This window comes from Haliaeetus albicilla, chromosome 28, assembly GCF_947461875.1.
Source record: "Haliaeetus albicilla chromosome 28, bHalAlb1.1, whole genome shotgun sequence".
NCBI lineage: Eukaryota > Metazoa > Chordata > Aves > Accipitriformes > Accipitridae > Haliaeetus > Haliaeetus albicilla.
Window position 1 is genome coordinate 4,691,026 of NC_091510.1, and position 21,873 is coordinate 4,712,898.

At 43.4% G+C, this 21,873-nt stretch overlaps 1 protein-coding gene across 1 annotated transcript; it reads left to right on the plus strand.

Annotated features, from left to right (window-relative positions):
• The first annotated feature begins 2,338 nt into the window (after positions 1-2,338).
• On the plus strand, positions 2,339-21,869 carry UBE2N (ubiquitin conjugating enzyme E2 N). Its single transcript, XM_069773400.1, has 4 exons — positions 2,339-2,480; positions 19,993-20,239; positions 20,425-20,565; positions 21,186-21,869. Exons 1-4 carry the CDS (start codon positions 2,451-2,453, stop codon positions 21,224-21,226), a joined length of 459 nt encoding a protein of 152 aa, XP_069629501.1. The 5' UTR covers positions 2,339-2,450; the 3' UTR covers positions 21,227-21,869.
• Positions 21,870-21,873: the final 4 nt, after the last annotated feature.

A 21,873-nucleotide genomic window follows, 5' to 3' on the forward strand; every position in this document is an offset into this window, starting at 1 on the left:
AATACTGTACTTTCCATATAGACTATTTGTGCCTGCAGAGGGGTGGGAAGCTGTGCTGTAGTCATTTGGAAGAGGTTTCACATCTCTGTGTGTGATCTCACCTATCTGAAAAAAAACCCCAACAAAACCCAAACCCAAATGCAACCAAGCGGAAAATCACAGAGACTGCTGCCACCAGAATCAAACAATAAGACACTGTGCGTCCTCGGGAGGAGAGCCCTATCAGCCAAGATTACAATTGTTTATTCCAAGGCACCAGATGTGCTACAGATACGTGAATATCTGTGAAGCTAGGAAAAAAACAGGCTAACATCCAGCTGATAAAACACATTATTATCTTAACAGGTTTTTTTCTCTTCCTTACAGCTTTTTTTTCTAGAGATCAACATTTCACCTTTTTAGGTTAGATGGTAAGTGCTGTGAAGGTGCCGAGTATACAAAAGTCTGTACTCAGTCTAGTTTAGTAGTAGCAACAGGTTGTAATAATTAAGTAAAAAGAAAAATCCACAATTAAAGAATAGTTCTATGTGTAACTAGCAAGACCAGATTTTGCTGAACAACCACATCTAAACACAGCCATTTCACATGCTAATGTATGCAAATGAACTCACCCATCTCCACTGCAGAACGAAGGGGTGTTATTGATGAATGCTTTACGCCCCAATTCTGCAAATGTGTTTTCGTGCATTTCTCTTGGTGTGTGTCACTGCATTGTTGATTTGACTGACTTCAGAGAAAGTTAAATCCAGAAAGATAGGAGAGCAACTAAGTGCTTAAAGGGCTGAGGATGTACACAAGAGTTCACAGAGATTATGGGTTTTCACGGATTTACGTGAAGTTTGGGATTACTGCTGTATTCAACAGCTGAGGATATCAAACAGTGTAGAACAAGTCTGTACTTGTTAGTTGCCTTCTTATAGTGCCAATGGCTTAGTGAGAAGGATAGAGAGGGAAAACTAGGTAAGTTTTTAGGAAGTACTGTGGTGAGGGTGAAGGAGTGAGGCACACCACTCTTCTGACACAGGCTTCATGTTATCGTAACCACTGTGTAATAACGTAAATGCTTAAATGTTAGGATATTGAACATGTTTGCAGTATCTGTGATAGGAACGTTTCAGCAATTACACAGTCCAGATTTGCCAGTGTCGGAGAACTTGTCGCGGTTTAACCCCAGCCGTCAACTAAGCCCCACGCAGCCGCTCACTCACCTCCCTCACAGTGGGATGGGGGAGAGAATCAGAAGGGTAAAAGTGAGAAAACTCGTGGGCTGAGACAAAGACAGTCTAACAGGTAAAGCAAAAGCCACGCACGCAAGCAAAGCAACACAAGGAATTAATTCCCCACTGCCCATGGGCAGGCAGGCGTTCAGCCATCTCCAGGACAGCAGGGCTCCATCACGTGTAACCGTTACTTGGGAGGACAAAATGCCCTAACTCCGAATGTCCACCCCTTCCTTCTCCTTCCCCCAGCTTTGGTCAGTTTGGGTCAGCTGTCCCGGCTCTGTCCCCTCCCAACTCCTTGTGCCCCCCCAGCCTGCTCGCTGCTGGGGTAGGGTGAGAAGCAAAAAAGGTCTTGGTGCTGTGTGAGCACTGCTCAGCAGAAACAAAAACATCCCTGTGTTATCAACACTGTTTTCAGCACAAATCCAAAACATAGCCCCATAGCAGCTACTGTGAAGAAAATTAACTCTACGCCAGCCAAAACCAGCACAGAACTTTCCAGAGTGTACAGAGATTACGTAGATCGTCTAGAAGTTCTGCTTTTAAACCAGTGGAAACACTTGACAGGGAATCGTATGTGCGCAGGGTCCTATTGCTGGCTGTGCTGCTGGCCTGCTTGGTAACCTATGGCGCATCGCTTCATCTTTCTGTGCTTTTATTTCCCATCCACAACGATGCACGGTGCTAGATGTTACTATTACCCTGCAGCTCCAGTAGTGTCCTAGGATGCTGGTGTGATAATTACACTCCCACAATACTTCTCTTTCTGCTAAAAAAAAAAAGGAGGAGGGCCACCGGCCGGGTGTTAAGACAAAGATGTTCTAAGGCATCTCGGTGAGAGGTTTAGTGACGCTCACGCCGCCTAAACTCGGGAAACGGTGCACGCCGTGCCATTACGGGTGCACGACCCTGGACTCTGTCAGCGTTGAGCGATGACCCCTCAGGCCTCGGGCGCCGGCCCGGCCCTCCCTCCGCCTCACGGCCTCCCCCTCCTCCGCGCATCACTGCCCACGGGCAGCGGAGCCCCGAGGACCCCCTTTTACACCCAAAAGAGCGGCGGCTGTCGGCGCCGAGCGGCCCGTCCCGACATCCCGAGGCGCGGCCTACATTGCCCGGCGTTCCGCGCCGTAAGGGCGGCGCCACCGGAAGCGCGGGGCGGACTCCTTCCGGCTGCGCGCGAGCCCCTGAGCGGAGGCAGAGCCCGCGAGCCTGCAACCCCGACGAGACAAGATGGCCGGGCTGCCCCGCAGGATCATCAAGGTATCCGCGCCTGGTTCTCCGCTGCCGCTACCCGCCGACGGAAAAGCGGAGCGGGGAGAGGTGGGGGGGGGGGAGAGAAGAGCGGCCGGGCCGGGCCGGTTCTCTCTTTGCGGGCCGGGGTCGGGGCGCTGCTTCCGGTGGCCGGCGGTAGGGCCGCGCGGGGGCAGGGCCGCTCGCAGGCCTCCTCCTCAGCCCGGCGAGGCGGGACACACACGGACCCGGCCGCCGTGGGAGCTGAGTGGGACCTTGGTGTCCCGCGGAGGGGGGGTCCCGGGAGCGGCTGGGGCACGGGGGCGGCGGGCGGGAGCGGGAGCGGGCCCGCCCGGGCGGTGGCGGTGGTGCCTCACGGCCTCCGCCGTCGCCCTCCGTGGGGTGCCTGCTCGCCCCTCCCGGGGCCCGCAGCTTGGAAGGCAGCGGAGCAACCCTCCCTCCGTACCCCCCCCCCCCCCCCGCCGCTTTCCGCCCGCAGACGGGCAGCGCTGGCCCCGGTTCCCCCCCCCCCCCCCGGCTCCCGGCGCAGCCCTCGCCGTGTTCGGGCCCGGGGGAGCGCGGCGGTGGTCGGGTTTTTTTCCTCCCCCGGTTGCGGGGAGGGACAGAAGGCAGCGAGGAGTTGAATCTGAGTTCGAGCGGGGCGAGCGGTACGCGGTACCTGCCCTCCGAGCTGTCGGCCCTGAGGGTGGCGGCGGTTCGGCGTCTTGCTTCGGCTTTCGTCTGCCGGGCTTCGTGAGGGCTCTCAACTTCGGGGTGCTTTCGCCTGACACCCCCCCCCCCCCCCCGCTATGGGTAACCTCAGGCTTAAGGCTGGAATGATTTGGAGTCGCTCAGCAGAGATACAGGTGGCTGCGTTGCGCGCTATCCAAGGGTAGCTGGGTCCTGGGGCTGGCGTGGATGTTTGTGCTGGGCTGCTGTCTCCCACTGGATTTGCAAGTGATGTGAATTGAAGGCCTCAAACTGCTGGTGATCGCTCCTTTTACAAAAGTTGCTAAGTGATTCCAGTAAGGTTCGTTAGCCCTCACAGGAAATAACAGCACCCTTGTTATTCGTGACATTCTATAACGCCGTAAAGCCCTCTTGGTTGAGCACGCGATGTTGCCAACCATTGTAAAACACCCGAGTGTAGGATATGTTAAATAGCGGATGCAAAAATAAAACTAGGTTTTCTCTGAAAAGTCAAGTTATCTAATAGGTGATGGAGGAGATGAGGTAACAAACAATAAGGCAGGAGTAGCATTTATCTTGTGTGAAACAGCCTAAACTGTGATTACCGTTCACAATTGTAAGCAGTAAAAATAACGAAGACAAATCCTACAGAATGAGTTTGATGCTCGTCCAGCTGCCTGAGTGCGTAGCATGCAAAGCTGAGTATATTTCAGGTGTGAGAGGGAGCACTGATTCATAATACAGTGGAACTGGTATTCATCACAGAGTTGAGGTAAGAGCTCAGTTATGAGGCTGGTGTCTGTGTTAAATTTTTTTAATAGCTCTTGACAGTTCCCCCAAATACAACCAAGGAGCACACCCACTTGTAAGCTGGGGCATAAATTTCCTTCTTGGCGCTTTTGTTTTTTTCATGTTTTTCTAGAAAAAACCTGGAGCAATTCCCACGACTCACTTCAAAGATGTGTGATGGCATGGGAATGTTTCTTCTCCTCCTGGAGAGGGGAGGTGGAGGGCAGCAGAAGAGAGACCTAGAAACTCCAGATTTCCTCCGGAAGATCCCCCTTAGAGTTTTGGGGCTTATTATCTGTTACAGGGTGGTGTGTACGGTGGGTTGTGTATTTCCGTGTATACTTTATAAGTTCCCTGCAGCCGGTCTAGAGCTTTTCAATCTTGGATCGGTTGTGTTAGATGACCAATTCTTTAGCTCCTGTGCTGTGCGTGCATTAGGTTGCCAGATGTGCATATGGTCCAGGACTTGAGTCTGACTAGTTACTACAATCTCAAAAACATGCAAAGTCGTATTTTGAAATACTGCAGCTGCAGAGGTGCAGACCTAGAAATATGCCTGCTTGAGTCTTCAGGAGTCTCGAGTGAGAATTGTTTTGACCTTTTCTATCCTGCCAATCTTGATGTTGGAGTTAAATTTCCTGTTGCTGGTTGCCTTAGAGGGAGGAGAGGGAGTGAACTCTGCTGCTAGTGAGAATTTGAAAGATCAGGAAAGGAAATGGAAGCGGGGGAGAGAGAGAGGAAAGAAAAGAGCTGTAGAAAGGTGAAATAACTCCAATAACAAGATGCTCTGATTTTTTTTACGCACAGTAATAAATTTGACGATAAATAACCGGCTTAGGTTACTATTAGGAAAAGAGCTCCCTTTGTTCCACATGCACCCTTTGTGTTGTCATCCGAGGGAGACTGTCGATGGCTGATGGGGGATAGGAGTGCATATTTGGACTGTAATGAAGTACAGAATCTAGCTAACTGCTCGAAATGCAGTTGGCGTTCCTTGTCTTGACCGACTGCTGGCAGATGGCCTGGCTCTCAGGTTGACTAGCGGCCCTGTACTCCTCAGCCTGCTTTTTCGCTATGTGCAGGCTGTCATCTAGCCCAGTAGGAGAGCAGTAGCTTTCCTTGTCTCAGCAGAGAGCTCTATATTGCCAATACTTTCCCCAAATTCAATTAAAAGGTGACAGTATAGATGTTGCAAAGCAGTTGTTATGGAAGATACAGAATTACTCCTGGTTTGCTGTCCTGAGATTACTTAGAAAGACAGACTTTAAAGAAAGGAGGTGGGGGATGATCTGTAAGCTCAAGAGATGACTTGCTTTAGAGCTATGACTTAGTGTTAGCACATCACAAATGATGAGTAGAAAATGGTGATATAGTTTTGAATCTTTAAAGGTATAATCAGAATTGGAAAACCTTCTATCTTGTGAATAGAGAAGAGGAATTTTTATTTTCTTCAATAGTCCAAAACCAAGGGTCCTCTGAGAATCACCTTGACAAGAAAAATCTATTAATGTAAGATAAAATAAAAATGCGGTATGGCACATTTACAAGATTTGTGTTTTTGATGCTGTAAACCTTTTTCCTACTGCACAGTATTAAAAAGAGCCTTTGCAATATACACAATAAATAAGCCCAGAGATTTTTACTTTCAAGTCCTTATTACACCAATTCTCTCCAGTGTTGCAAAGTCACGTAGCTCCAGTCGAGTAAGGAGTTGAATTGCATCTGATTTTTTTTTTTTTTTTTTTTGGCTGACATTCAAACCACCTCATTGCCGTGTCAAGTGCTGTCGGTATATCTGAATGGGATGGGCAACATTGCCTCGTGTCATCTTTTCAGATGTTTTTTCTGCTGTTTTCACTGCTGCAGTGATCATCACATCATTCATAATTTGATGTCCAGGTCTATGTGTTAACTATGTAGCCAGTTATTAGTAGCGCTTCTGTTACTGCAGCTGCTCGTATGATGAAGTAAACCATCTGAAGCAGTATCTGAGGCTCCTTCAAATTTTTTTTGTTAATGAATTTATCAGTGTTAAATTACTGAGGCTTTGATTTCCTCCCCTGCGTGGTAGCATGGTGTTGTCTGAGATATTCCTTCCTTGCTGTTTACTGCGAGAAGCTATTTCCACGTTGCTGCCAGTGAACTCCTGCTTGCAGTATTTTTCAAGAATCTGGGTAACGTTTGGACTGCTGAGTTGTAAAATGCTGCCTCAAATTGTAAAATTTCTGGGAGGTTTTACGGAGATTCTAATGGTGTATGTGGTGATAGGCACCTACAGCGTTCTGTGTTAGAGGTCAGTATAATCGGCTTTATATGTGTTTTAAAATATAAATCAGGTATTTAGTCTGCAACTTCTGAAACTTTCTAGAAGTTCTTAAACAGCATTACTGGCAGCTAACTTGAAGTTTCTCACTTAGTCTTGGAAGCTATAGGCTTCTGCGGCATGGACATCATGTCTCCATGTGAAAATTTAAGTCACCATTACTTTTTGATTTCTCTGATGTTTCCAGCCATATTTTGATTTCCTGGATAAAAAATTTAAATAGAAAAGACTGGAGGTAAACTTAATACTTTTTCATGGTATTTTGCATTTGTTTGGATGGTGGTTAGGCATAGAAAACATTACTTCTGGACAGTGCTGTTCCTTGGCATTTGTCAGAGAAGCTGTATATTTGGTCTTTGTGATGTCTTTCTGCCCTTTGTATGCTGTTTGAATCTTGTGGATAACTTCAAATTTGACAGAAGGGTGAAAATTTTGGGAAATTTCAGAGGGGTTTTTTTGTGCTGTTCTTCTTAAAACCACCTTCCCTCAGACTCCCCAACAAATGTAGGAAGGTAGGAAGGTAATATATATGCTACTTTGCGTCCTTCATTGAGTCTTCTTGCCTGGTGACTAGTATAGCATAGCCTGGCTGTGGTAGTGGGAGGGCTGTACGGGCAGATATTGGAAACCTGGAGTTTGGCAGGACAGATCCTTTGTGGAGGTGTGGGAGGGAGGCTGAGGTGGCTCGGGCCCAGAGGATAAGAAAACTTTCAAGTTAAACCAAGGTACCAGTTTTAAAAGGAAAACATAGGAGTCTTAATAAAAGATCTTAAGGAGGACACTGATAACTTTCCACAGCCTTTTCCTTAAAGAAGCTTTCAATAGACACTAAAGAATAAAAACTGAGGAAAAACCCAGCAAATAATCCAACTAGAGGCAAAAATCTTGTTTGGACCACCTTCTTGTATAATACTTGAGCAACTTTAAGGTACAAATCTACAGTACACCAAGCTTTCTAAGTACTGATGCTAATTGATTTTTATTGCTTTGCATGCAGTTGTTTTGTACTGTACATGTCTGTACATGTTTGCATGGCTTTCAGTGTATCATTAAAATTTGTTTTGTGTAATAGTACAAAACAGAAACACACTTTCATAGTTACATGTGACTGGTAGGTTAATAGTGAGAAGTGGCAAATTTTGGCATAGATGTTGTGGTGGGTTGACCCTGGCTGGATGCCAGGTGCCTGCCAAAGCTGCTCTATCACTCCCCTCCTCAGCTGGACAGGGGAGAGAAAATATAATGAAAGGCTTGTGTGAATGACAGGGAGAGATCACTCACCGATTACCATCATGGGCAAGACAGCCTCGACTTGGGGAAATTAGTTTAATTTATGACCAATCAAATCAGAGTAGGATAATGAGAAATAAAGCCAAACCTTCAAACACCTTCCCCCCACCCCTCCCTCCTTCCCGGCTCAACTCCACTCCCGATCTCTCTACCTCCTCCCCCTCAGCGGCACAGGGGGACGGGAAATGGAGGTTACAATCACTTCATCACACATTGGCTCTGCCGTTCCTTCCTTCTCAGGGGGAGGACTCCTCACTCTTCCCCTGCTCCAGCGTGGGGTCCTTCCCACAGGAGACAGTCCTCCACGAACTGCTCCAGTGTGGGTCCCTTCCCTGGGCTGCAGTCCTTCAGGCCCAGACTGCTCCAGCGTGGGTCCCCCCGTGGGGTCACAAGTCCTGCCAGCAAACCTGCTCCAGTGTGGGCTCCTCTCTCCATGGGGCCACAGGTCCTGCCAGGAGCCTGCTCCAGCGCGGGCTTCCCACGGGGTCATGGCCTCCTTTAGGCATCCCCCTGCTCCGGCGTGGGGTCCTCCCCAGGCTGCAGGTGGAGATCTGCTCCACCGTGGACCTCCATGGGCTGCGTGAGGGGGACAGCCTGCCTCACCGTGGCCTTCCCCACGGGCTGCAAGGGAATCTCTGCTCCGATGCCTGGAGCATGTCCTCCCCCTCCTTCTGCACTGACCTTGGTGTCTGCAGGGTTGTTTCTCTTGCAAAGTCTCACTCCTCTCTCTGGCTGCTGCTGCCATCCAGTTGTTTTTTGTTTGTTTTTTTTCTTTCCCCTTCTTAAATATGTTCTCCCAGAGGCACTACCACCGTTGCTGATGGGCTCGGCCTTGGCTGGCAGCGGGTTCGTCTTGGAGCTGGCTGGCATTGGCTCTGTCGGATGTGGGGGAAGCTTCTAGCAGCTGCTTACAGAAACCACCCCTGTAGCTCCCCTGCTACCAAAACCTTGCCATGCAAACCCAATACAGATGGCATTTGGACAGAAGTTCTGTATGAATTATTGTTTGCTTTAACCACACTTCGATAGTTGACTCTGCACTATATATTAATGCAAGACTCTAATGCAAATGTGTTCCATCAGTATAACTGCAGGAATGGTTTACACTCTTAGATTAGTGAATTTAGTTATGCCTCGCTTTACTATAGCTGGAGATGCACCATGAAAAGCTTGATCTGTGTTAGTGCATAGATAATCCTCCAGGAATTTGCATAGGATCTCAGCTTCACAGTTCCAAAATCCTGTAATCTGCTGTGGAAAATTTGAGAACAAGGTCATTCTCAGGGGAGAGTGATGCTGACCTTAAAAATACCCCTCTTCATGTTACTGTTGTTTGGCAACAAGGTCTTCCAAGAGTGGGTAGATTCTGGTGTTTTTTTGGTTGTTTTTTTTTTGTTTGGTGTTTTTTTTTTTTTTTTTTATTTCTGGGAAGGCGCTCTTACCTGGAGTGCATTTGTCTTCATCTCACTGTAAGTGACTTTGCAGTGGTTAAAATTGTGTGGTGATGGGAACTGGAGAACCAGAAGTGCATGAGGGAAGATGGTGAGCGATCCAGAGTTTGCAGTGCTTGCTTAGCAGAGCTGTAGTTTCAAGTTGCTGGACAATTGTCTGTAGATTGAGTACTAGTTAATGGTTTCTAAATCTACTGTACCATTGTTCTGTTCATTCTTTTTTCACAGCTGATGCTTTTGACATGTTGATGCTTGGAACATTTTCTTGCTGGTTTTTTGGGGGGGTAGGTACAGTCAGGGCTGGTGGTGAGGTCTGGGAACCCGCAGGGTGGTGGAAGCATTAGTGTACAGAGATGTTAGGCCAGTACCCAGTCCAGGAAGCAGAGGCATGTGGGATGCTGACACTTGGGGATTATATGGCAAGGAAGAGAAGAATTCGTGCAGAGGCCAGCTACTGGAAACCACAAGTGCAGCCTTCTATTTATGATATTTGACCTTTGCTTTACAGTTTATCGGGCTTTATTGCTAATTCTTTTTTTTCCTAAAAGGCAGATGTTACATTCAGGACTTTCTCTGATGTAGTTGTTTTACAGTGATACAGTTTTAATCTAAACATTCTGAAATCTCTCTGACAATATGAGGTAACCAGTTTATTTTCAGTAATGCTGGTTATAGCCAGTTCTTTACATAATTGTAGCTAATGAATTGATAGACCCTGGAAGAATTTGTGCCAAAACGTGATGTACTGTTATAAAATTTTTGAATTGAGTCTTTGTGGTTTTCTGAGGCAGCTTTATCCCTATGTGTAGAAGACAGTTTTGACTGATATGTTTCACTTTCTCCTGCTGCCTCCCCCTCAAAAATCAAAGCAAAAACATGCATGTGGTTTACTTTCTTCTGTGCAACTTACCAGTTCTTGGTGAAGGAGATCAGTGTGATCTTCCCCCTTATCCCACTCTGACAGAACAGGAAAGAATTATCATTTGGCAAGTAATTATAACTTGTCTGTGTGCCAATATGCTGCTTTAAGTTTTGCCCTATACAGCTGAAACCTTTAGTTTCTATCTCATATCCCCAGATTAATCCAAACTATTAGATGTAGTTGGAAGGTAATGGTGCTGGTAGCTGGCAAGGGTTTCCTGCAATCAGAATAAAAATAAGAAACAAGTGTATGCTGTATGTAGTCTGAACTGAAATACTAAAGTTGGTGGTGTACTTCTGTGTTTTTGGCAGAGAGCCAGTACAAGGTGGAAAAGTTACCACCTAGTTAAGTTACATTAACCAGAAGTTCTCAAGGTGATTAGCCTGTGGTTCATGTTGAACAGCCTTACTGTACAAACAGATTTAGCCTGGGCTGGAACAAAATGCAGTGAACTTGGACGGATGTGGCTCAGAGCTCTGCAGTAAAGGTTATTTCTTAAGCCAGATCAGTTCTGTGATCTCAGTTGTTGTTTGACTTTGCAAACACTTGGGCTGATGAAAGGGGTGCATGGAATGGTGACTGTACAAATTAGCACTGCTGCTGAGAAGTTAGGGCTTCCCATTTGGGCAAACCCTTGCATTTTGTGAGGAAAGGAAAAGGTGGAGGTAGTTACAGATGTGAGTGAAGTTAATCAAGGACTGAGAACCAGGCTGAAATGGTGGGGAGAAAAGCAATTTGACTCACTTGTAAAGTCAACAGCTGAAGCCAATGAAGAATGAGATAAAGCACTTGCAATAATTTTTAGTCATTGAAAGTGGAACTTAGGTGTAACTTTTTTTTAAAAAAAAACTCTTTGCTTTTTGCTACCGGTAGTGACTTTTCATCTGCTTTAGAAATCTTCCTGGAGGACTTGGCGGCAAATGTCTGATCTCCCCTAGGAAGCAAATATTGAAGAGACTGATGAGCAATCACTCAAACTGAAAGATATCTCTTTTTCCTCATCACATCTTCTCCCACATAAATTGGTATATGTGGTACCCTCCAAGTGATAAGTGTTATCATTTCAACTATAGCAGAAAATGGAGCTAGTGGCTTTCATTTTAAGTCTGTCATCTCTTTTTGAAAAACTCTAATTTGCAGTATCATCTGTGAAGTCTGAAACTGTCTACCACATCCTCTCTAAAAGTGCTTCTGGATACAACAGTATAAACACATTTCAGATTAACAGTTACCTTTGGATTTATGCTATAGCAGGTTGACCTTGGCCAGCTGCCAGCTGCCCACCCAGTCACTCTGTCAACCAGGCAGGGGGAGAAGATAAGATGGAAAAAGCTCATGGGTTGAGACAAAGACGGGGAGATTGCTTACCAATTACTATCATGGGCAAAATAGACTCGACTTGGGGAAGATTAATTAATGTATTGCCAAGTAAAATAGAGTTGGATGGTGAGAAACAAAGGCAAAATGAGAACAGCACCTTTGCCCCCCTTTTCCCATGCTCAGCTTCAGTCCTTCACTCCTGACTCCTCTACCTCCCCTGTCCCTGATGGTTGCAGGGGAATGGGAGTTTGTGGTCAGTCCGTAACAGCTCCTCTCTGCTGTTGCCTCCTCCTCATGCTTTTCCTGTGCTCCAGCATGGTCCTCTCCATGGGCTGCAGTGTGGATGTCTGCTCCACTCTGGTCCTCCATGGGCTGCAGGGAATCTCTGCTCTGGTGCCTGAAGCATCTTACCTCCTCACCCTCCTTCTCTGACCTTGGTGTTCATGCCAGGTTTGCTTACTCTTCCCCCCCCCACTATTCTGTGTGATGCTTTCTATCCTTTCTTAAATACATTTTCCCAGATGTGCCACCAGCTTGGCTGATGGGCTCAGCTGTGTCCTGCGGCAGGTCATTTGGAGCTGGCTGTCTCTGGCATGGTGCAGCCCCTGGCCCCTTCCCACAGAGGCCACCCCTGGAGCTCCCCTGCTACCTACACCCTGTACGTATGCCTAGATGGTTATGCAGTTAAATTAGACCATACCAAACACAAGTTTTATGTCCTAAAGAAGTAAGGCAAGCTGATGTGTGTTTCTTTCAATCTGGATGCCTCTTTTGTTTTACCATTAACTTTTCTTCTAGGCCATCTTGGGACTATTCATGCAGCATTGCATCCTATTGTTCCTTTTATAAATGGCCAAGGCTACCAAGGAAGTTTTGTTTTGTAGGCAGCTGTTAGGAGACCCTTGCTTGTAGCACCTATGGAAGAAACTTATCAAGAGATTGTTCAGATTTCATTCATTTGTACTGGTGGAAGATGCTTTCACTGACAGCCAATGCCAACTGTTCGTCAGCTTCTGTTGGAAGTTACTGTCCTCTACTAGATGGCAGTGGAGTTTGTATGCTGTCAGTTAGTGTTTTTTGGGGTTAAAGATCTAGTTAAGAGAGCCCAGCTCACTTTTCCTGAGTTGAATTGGGAATGCTGACAGGGTTTACTTTCTCAGTAGATTTGCAGGATGGTGATTTCTGGCAAGGGGGCAGCAATAAGCACTGGGAGTTGAGCTGTGAGCTGTAATTCCTGTTGCAGATTAAGTCTTATTAAGTAAGACGAAGATATTAATCCATCATCTGTCTTCCCTGATCTGTTCAGAATAAAGCCACCTAGGGTTAGTTGAACCTACAAGTAAAGGTGGATGTTACCTACATTTTTTCACTGTCTGAAGTAGATTAGAGAGGGCTTGTACCTTGCCTTGGCTTGACAAAGTTGTAGAGGTGTAACCGCCATCTTAGTAGGTGATGCTGAAGGTAAATTACTTGACTGCTGCATAGAGAATTGAGCTAGTAAATGTGCTGCTGCAAATACAAGGAAGGAATCATTCCCCTGAGACTTTGCATAAAGATGTGGTATGGCGCCATTTTAAATATTTAAGAGCTCTAAGACCTGCAATATTTTCTCTTTGCATAAGAGGCCTTATTGTTTTCTGGTTTGAAGTTCCAGAATAATTTTATCACAGCTATGTTGACCTCTGAAGGTCTTAATGATGTTATCTCTCTCTTTTCAAGGTACTAGCATAAAGCTGCTAGCCATAAAGATGCTTCTCTGTAGTCTCAACACTATAAAAGGTTGCTAGATAACTGTTTATAACAAGTAAGAAGATATACAGAGTCTTTGGTGTTTTAGAGTTTTATAGATGGATGAAGACTTTAATTTAGCAGTTTACCATCTGTTACTGAAATTGGCTCCGTTGGTAGTTAAGCTTCTTCCTTTGGAATGAGGAGGTAGTCTCTGTATTTCCTTTTTAGGTTGGTTAGAGAATAGTAATCTGTTACGCTAGTATCTCACTGTGATTAATGCTGCAGTCTCAACTCTTTAAACCAGCCCTTTCACCAAAAGGAGCAGTCTGTTCTTCCACCCTTCTGACAGCACGTGTTTGCACCCTTCTTTTTGTTGGCACAGCTGTTTGTGTAGACATGTGGTGAACTGCGTCAGGGACTCTTCTCTCTTGCGTGATTTTTTTTTTTTTTTCCTTTTTTCTTCCAGATTGGCTACATGCTATGTTTCACCATGAGGTTGAGAGACAGCTATACAGGCAAAAGTGAAGGTACATAATAGGCTGAAATGGAAAGGCAGCACAGCTTTTTTTTCTTCCTTTCTGCAGTGGCCGTTCATTTATCAGCTTAAAATGTTCAGGCTTTTTAAGGTGTTGGGATTTCTCTAAGCTCCCTTTTTCTAATGGATTTTATGAATTTCACCAGGTGACTTCACAGCTGATATTAAAGGACTGTGTAGAGCAGAAGACCATGTTAGATTTTGTCAGAAAGTGTATTCCTTCAATTATAATATCTCACTACTACTGAAGACTACTGTGTTTAACTTGTGGATTAATATGTAGAATTTTTTACTTACTGAAGGTAACTGTAGAGCAGTAATATTGATTATGAAATAAGAAAACTGGGGTATCAGGAAACTGAGCATGCAGACAGCTGAATTGCTAAGCAAACCAAATTTGGCTGAAGACATGGAGCTTGGATTTCTTCTTTGAGCTAGTTTGTGCTGACTTTGCAAGCAAGCTTCTTAAATTCTGGTGGCCTTCATACAGTAGCCTTAAAGTTCTTGTATTTTGTAGGTGCTAGATATTGATTTGTTCTTTTTTAGCCACATCTCTTGGCAGGCAGTGTGAAATTTGTGGCAATTAACTATTGCCATAGTACAGGGAATGGAATTGCAATTGTTTTTCCAAGCAAAGAATATAGTACTCCTTTCTAAAAAGCAATGAAGAAGCTTTAAAAATTGTCTAATCCCATGCAGTAATTTGTTCCTTCTCTACTGGAGTGGTCTCGTGTCAGACAGGTGAAGCTTTAGAGATTTCAGTTCAGCTGCAGTGGCTCTGCGATGTAAGAAATAATGTTTGGGGTTTTTTTTACAAATGCTTGCACACATGAGTTTTCTGATTGTAGTTATTTGCCAGTATGCCACTGTTTGATCCTGCCTTAGTCTGTTGATAGCAAGGAAGACTTCTGAAGTACGTTTTTGTTTTCCAAAAATGTAGCACACAGAAATCTTTTTTTGGTTGCTTTGACTGAGGCCTTGGCAGCTTGAGGCTTTTATAAACACTTCTGCAAGACTGGAAGTGATTAAATGGATTCCTTCTTTGTACGCTTGTTCATTTCTCCATGTGCTCTAACAATTGGTTTTTGTGCATGTCTGTATGGAAGCATCTTCTGGGTTGTTCAGTTCCCTTCCTTAAAGAAGGGCTCTGTCTTGTTCTGGCTGTATGAACCAGGAGAATCCCGGTGGTTATGTCTGCTTTTCAGTAACTTTTTTTCCCCCTGCTTCCACTGAAAGCAGGATAACCAAACAAAAGCTCAAAGAATGAAACATACCCCCTGCAAATCAATCTTGCGTGTTTGCATGGCTTCTCTCAGTCTTGGCAACTCAAAAAAACCTTCACCCCACCTCGTGCTCTGTTGGTCTCTTCTAAAGATCACAGCACTCTCTTCCTGAGGCTTCTTGTCCTCACAGGTTACTGTAAAAACAGGTTGAGGGTTTCTGCCCCCTCGGCTACAATTAGTTTTCAATTTAATGTCTTCATAGAAGAATAGCTATGCAGAATGTCAGCTACACCATCTGTCCCATCCATATCATCTGTCACTGTACTTCAGGCCACCTGTGTTAATAAGAACAGCTCTGCTTTTGCTTGTCAAAACACCTTCAACAGTTCTGTGTTTTTTAACCACTTAATTAAAGATAAGAAAGATAAAATTGTGGGGGGCATAACTGGTTGTGAATGACAGTTTTGTGTTTTTTGTTTTCTTTTAAAGTACTGACTGGCATGTATCTTCATTTTGGGTTTATTTTCTTTAGTCAATGGAAATTATGACATTAATTTGGAATTGGAAAAAGTGGAGTAAAAGCAGGAGCGAGAAGACATCTCAATCTAAAAACATTGCAGAGTATGACAAATAGAAATAACTGCCTACGGCAGCATGGGATGCTTCATTAAGAGCTTTAGAGCTCAAAATATGTCCTGAAATACCGTCTGTAAAACTTACTTCAGTATGCTAGAGGAGAGCTAATAAGAAATACTATGAAGTGCTGTTCTGGAACACTTACTTGATGGAAAGTTGTATTCCCATGAAGACAAAATTAACTGCTCTATTGTAAAAACATTTATTGTGAGTGACGGAACTGCAAAACCTGGTTTTCTGTTAATTTGTCCTTTTTTCCCTTTAGCATGTTAATATTTGGGTGTCCCAGCTCTTCTTATCCTTATTGGCAGGGTTTTTTGCCAGGCGAGAATAGTGCATACTTGGTTGGAATAAACTGGCCAAACAGCATTTAATACCAGAGTTCCTCATGTCTTTTTCTTCAGTAGCACTGAGCTTGGTTTCTGTCTTAGCCACTGCCAGCTTACAAAATGTACAGAAAAGGTGAAATTGGACAAAGGATTCAAAGGCAGTTTTGGGGAGAAATGGGGAAGTAGCAGATTGCACAAAACTCACTTTCTCAGCTAAAAAACTATTAGAAAGATTTTGCCTACAAAGGTACTGGAAAGTGAAGTATTGCATATGCTTGATCTTCCTGATTAGTTCAAAAAGGTGTGAAGTTAAAAGCGTAATTAGAATCGATTTATATACTTACTTTAACATTTTTAAGATGCTGTTTTTCATTGGGCAACCATTCCCCAGGGGAAGTAATACAAAACTACAAAATAAGATCAACATGTAGTTAAATATTTCCGTGTTTGTAGATTGAGTCCACGTCTCATGACTCTCCTGTGGGTGACTTACAGGTTTGGGGATGGGGTGGTTTTTTTTGGGGGGGGGCGGTAATGTACACTAAAAAAAACCCAAACTCCCAAAAATCTTTAACCAGTTCAGTTTCCTGATCTGGTGCCCAGTGTTGCCCTGTATACTGACAACTGTTTCTTTCAAATATGACTTATTTCTCCAAGTCTTACAGCAAATGAAAATGATTTTTGTATCAGCATGTCTTTAACTGGCTATCTTACTGTAAAATGTGGAAGTCAAGTCCCTGATATCATCTTAGAACTGGACCTACTTGTATGTATGTTTAAGCATTTTATATGCTTAGACCTTAAAACTTAACTTTTTAATTAATTTCTCTGTTTCTGTTCCTTTTCCATAGTTTCCTTCAAAATATATTGAAGATATAAATTCCTTCATAATCGAAGGGCAAAAGCCTTATTTTCTGTTAGAATTTAGCAGGTGGTGTTGATGTATTTACATACAAACATTTCACATTCTTTTAATAAATGGCATCTTTCTTGTGTTTTTCATAGTCTAACAAGCTTGTCTGTATTATACTGTTTTAAAAAGATGCCTTTTCTGAACTGAAGATGCTTCTCAGCTTTTGCATAAAACAGTATTAGCCTGGTGCTTGCTATCAGCATGATGGCTGCATCAGAGCCTGGTGGGTATGAAAGATGAGTGTCAACCAATTCCCTCACAGATTTCTTGCAAGTATTCCTCCTCATCTGTGTTTGAAAAGAGCTTCAATTATGCCAACAGCGGTGGAGCTCCATGTGCAGTGCAGGAAGCGAGGCGTGCTTGCTTAAAGCATTTTTCATCTAATATTAATGTTCCGCAGGGGGCGCGAATGGGTTCTGAGTAGCCTCAGCACTGGTGTAGCTGTATGCAGCATAAATGCTTTTCTTCGCGCGCCCCTTTTCTGTGGTGTTTCATAGCAAGATAACTGCATCCGCGTAATGTAGAGGCATCAAGGGCTATCTGAACATGACGACGTGCGAGCAGTGGTATAGTCCTTCAGTATAATGCGGTACCTCAATTAAAAGAATCGTTTTTCCTCATACATGGGCTCTCTCATTGTTTATTGACAAATGGTTTTTAGTGGCAGAATGTGCAGCTCGCAGTCAGGCATTGCTCCCTCAGTTACGCTGGCAGGTAGAAGTGCTGATGCTGCTGCCAGAGGACTGCTGATTCTGGGTTATTTTAAGCCAGGGTTGGCTGCCCAGTATGGTTACAGTCAGCATACTGGCATAACTAGGGAGGCAGTCTGGGGACCAGAGTGACTGAGTGGGGGCTAGGGGCTGCTGAGATCAGCCGAGCTCTTAAAATGTGTTATCCTTAATATTTAAAAAAAAAAGTCTTACATTTGAGCATGCCCATAAGAACCAAATCCATGATTTGCCTACTAGCGTGTATCTGGCAAAGTCCAAGTGGTAGCAGCTGTGGAGAAGTTTAAAAATTGGGTCTTTTCATTAAGTTCTTTTTTTTAATTTCAAGTTTGCTCACTGTATTAGTTTGTATTTGGCATAAGACACTGTTTCCTCTGCCAAAACTGCCAAACTCTAGTAAGTATATGGTCCTTCATAGGCAGAAATCCAAACTGTCCCATTTACCTGCGGCAGCACTCGTACTGAAAATTTGCTGGAAGAGATTGAGAATGTTTTATGCTTTTACAGGGATAATCTATAGTTTCTTACTCACTGACTTTCATACCACTGAACTAAAGCTTTAAGCATTTGTTGTAACTGCTTTTCTGCAGAATTACTGTACAAGTAAATAACCAGCAGAATACAGATTCTGAGTACATTACAAATTTATGTGTATCATTTAAAATATGCTTGCAGAAGTGAGTGTAGACAGCTTTAAGAAGCTTGGATGGCCTGCCAGTAAAGGGTGTAAGTGGCATGGGCAGCTAATGCCCATGTAGGTAAACAGGCAATACATAGTCACAACAAGGAATTAGACCAAATAAATTTATTTTTATGTTTGTGTATGTACATAGTAATAACTTCAATATTATGATTTGTAGGACCTTGGCAATTTTGAGATGAATAACTGGATTTTGGCATGAATTACTGTGACTTCACTTCTTTGTATTATATATTTGATTATTTTTTGCTAAAGTGAGGTGGTATTTTATTGCATCAAGACAGCCATATCACTTAAATGCTGTGTAAATTTATTGCTACAAAATGCCAGTATTGTAACAGTCCAGTTATGTTTGAAGAATGTATTTAAGCCAAGTAGAGGTAATCTGTCTATTTTGTGCTTGTATTAGTGCTATTGTAGACACACAGAATAAATATGCTATAAAACTGGAATAATAAATTCGTATTACACCTACAAGTTACTAGAGTTTTCATCAGTAGAAACAAGGTAATTTTTCTTTGTGAAAGCCAACACAGAAGCGTGGTGAAAAAATTAACTGTACATAGTAAAAATGTGCTGGAGGAAAAGCAGGAAATGGGGCTACAATTACCTGAGGAAATGAGGCTTCTTTCTGCAGGACTTCTTGTCCCTTGCTTAATGTCCTTTTGCCGTTTTGGCCTTGGGTTCTTATTTAAAAGAAGGAGCAGAACGGTGCCTACAAGAAGGCTGGCAGCAGAGGAGAGGGAAAAAGATGTACGGGACTTGGTCGGTCTGCTCAGTGCCTTAGCGGGATGGATGGTCAGCTCTTAGCTATGATCACAGCGTGGTGCCTGAGGGGGGACTGGTGCTGTAGGCAGAAGAACTGAGCAACAAAGAATACAGATCTCTGTAGGAAATCAGGCTTCCCTAATTTTACTGCTTATAGAACAACTTGCCTGTCTCCTACTGTCTGTTAGGGCGACTAAACGTGGTTATACGCACATGGAATGGGAAATGCTTTTGGTATTCTCATTGTGGTATTCCTTGAAGTGCTCTTAAGTATATTGAAAAAAATAAAAGCTTGGCAGTAGTTTAATCAAAAGTTAAGAAATTTGAGGACAGCTTAATTGTTATCTATTACTGTTGTGGCTTAATCCCAGCTGGTAACTCAGCACCACGCAGCTGCTCGCTCACTCCCCTCCCCCAGTGGGAGGGGGGAGAGAATTGGGGGGAAAAAAAAAAGTAAAACTCATGGGTTGAGATAAGAACAGTTTAATAGAACAGAAAGGAAGAAACTAATAATGACAGCAACAACAATAATAAAATTACAATAATAATAAAAGGATTGGAATATACAAAACAAGTGATGCACAATGCAATTGCTCACCACTTGCTGACTGATGCCCAGTTAGTTCCTGAGCAGCGATCTCCCCAGGCCAACTCTCCCCAGTTTATATGCTGGGCATGACATCACATGGTATGGAATACCCCTTTGGCCAGTTTGGGTCAGCTCTCCTGGCTGTGTCCCCTCCCAACTCCTTGTGCCCCTCCAGCCTTCTTGCTGGCTGGGCATGAGAAGCTGAAAAATCCTTGTCTCGGTATAAACACTACTGAGCAACAACTGAAAACATCAGTGTGTTATCAGCATTCTTGTCATCCTAAATCCAAAACATAACACTATACTAGCTACTGGAAAGAAAATTAACTCTATCCCAGCTGAAAACAGGACGATTACCTTGCGCTATAGAAGCACACATTATTACAGCAGTTGAGGGATCCGAAAAGAGATGTGTACCAGTTTACCACATCCTCATCTTCTTTCTGCAGATGTTCTTTGACTTTAAGGTATTTGTCTAACATTGTTTCTGTCGACATAGGCATATAGCTCATAATGAATACTTGTTTTTAAAATAGTTTGTACAGGTAATGTTTATTTTAAATGGACTGTATTTGTTACATTGTTGCCTCTTCTTCTTCTTCTAGGAAACCCAGCGCTTGCTGGCAGAGCCAGTCCCTGGGATAAAAGCAGAGCCAGATGAAAGCAACGCACGTTATTTTCACGTGGTCATTGCAGGTCCACAGGATTCCCCCTTTGAGGGTGGGACATTTAAACTTGAACTATTCCTTCCAGAAGAATATCCAATGGCAGCTCCTAAAGTACGTTTCATGACCAAAATTTATCATCCTAATGTAGACAAGCTGGGAAGAATATGTTTAGATATTTTGAAAGGTAAGTGCTACCTTGTTTTCTTTCTTTTGATCTTATTAAGTACAGAAACTTGTAAATTGACCCTAAAAAGAGATTTCATTTGTCTAAAAATACCTCGCTTATTCTTTAATCTGGGAGAGGGAAACTTGCTATTTCTGCAGATAATGGTGAATATGGTATTTCATCTGATATAAATGTCTCTTCAGATAAATGGTCCCCAGCTTTGCAGATTCGTACAGTCCTGCTATCAATCCAGGCTTTGTTAAGCGCTCCCAATCCAGATGATCCACTAGCAAATGATGTAGCTGAGCAATGGAAGACCAATGAAGCCCAAGCCATAGAAACAGGTGATGTATCTTATGTTTTTTTTTCCTAGTTTTAGGAAGCAGCTGGTTACTAATTGGTTGGGGGATGTAAATCCTGACCTCTTGTTTTATGTCTGCAACTTGCAGAAACAATTATTGCATACAGTCATAGTCCAAGTACCCTGAATGTGCCTGCAGTTGGTCTATTTTCAAGTCTGTGAGGCTTGCTAGAAGAAAAACTCTCTCAATCTCTTTTATCTTGAGTTTTCATGGTCCTAAATTGCAAGCGTGTCTAATTTGGAGTTGTAGTAAAATAAAAGTACACACCACTGCTTCTCCTCTAAAGCTTAAGGAACAGATTATCTGGTTTCGGAAAGTACATCTCTTCCATACCTGCTTCTGTTGCAGGCTGTAATGGATTGAAAGAATTACTACATTATGCCTCTTTTGCTTTTGGATCGACTGCAGTCAGGCCACTTCTGTTATACAGAAAAGTTGACAGCTGCTGGAGTTCAAAATTGCGCTTAAAATCTGAGAACTGATATATTTTGTGTACTTGCAGCAGTGGTATAAAAGTGATCTTTAAAAATAAGTATTTAAAATGACTTTAATAAGGCCTGAAAAATACATCTTTTCTTAAATGTGTTTCTTTTTCTTTACAGCCAGAGCATGGACTAGGCTATATGCCATGAATAATATTTAAATGCGCTTTGAACATCAAGTGTGCATCACTTCTCCTGTTCTGCCAAGACCTCTTCCTTTTTTGTTTGCATTTAATGGACACAGTCTTAGAAACATTACAGAATAAAAGCCCAGACATCTTCAGTCCTTTGGTGATTAAATGCACATTAGCAAATCTGTGTCTTGTCCTAATTCACTATTGTACCGCATGAGCAGAGGCTAGAAGTATCATCTGGATTGTTGTGAAATTTTTTGAAAGCAGCAGCACATCTCTGCTTTTAATCATTTTTCCCATCATGGTTTAAGTATAAGCACTGTGAATGAAGGTAGGCAGGGTTAGCTGCGGGGCTTTTTGTTTTCATTTTGTGGGCTCCTCCTCCCTTTTTATGGTGATGCTAATTGCATTGGTAAAAGCAGCTAACCAGTTATACTTTAGAATATACCCTCTAGCCCAGTCTAACTTAGACGCTGTAGATGGACAAGCTTCATTGTTTGAACAAAAAATGGGAACATTAAACATCCATCACCTTCACTAATAATATTGTGATTCTGCTGTCAAGTGTAGAAAAATCCCTCCAAGAAAAAGCTTGTGACCATTTTGTATGGCTTGTCTGGAAAATCTCCTGTAAATCTTATGTTTTAGTAAAATATTTTTTGTTATTCTACTTT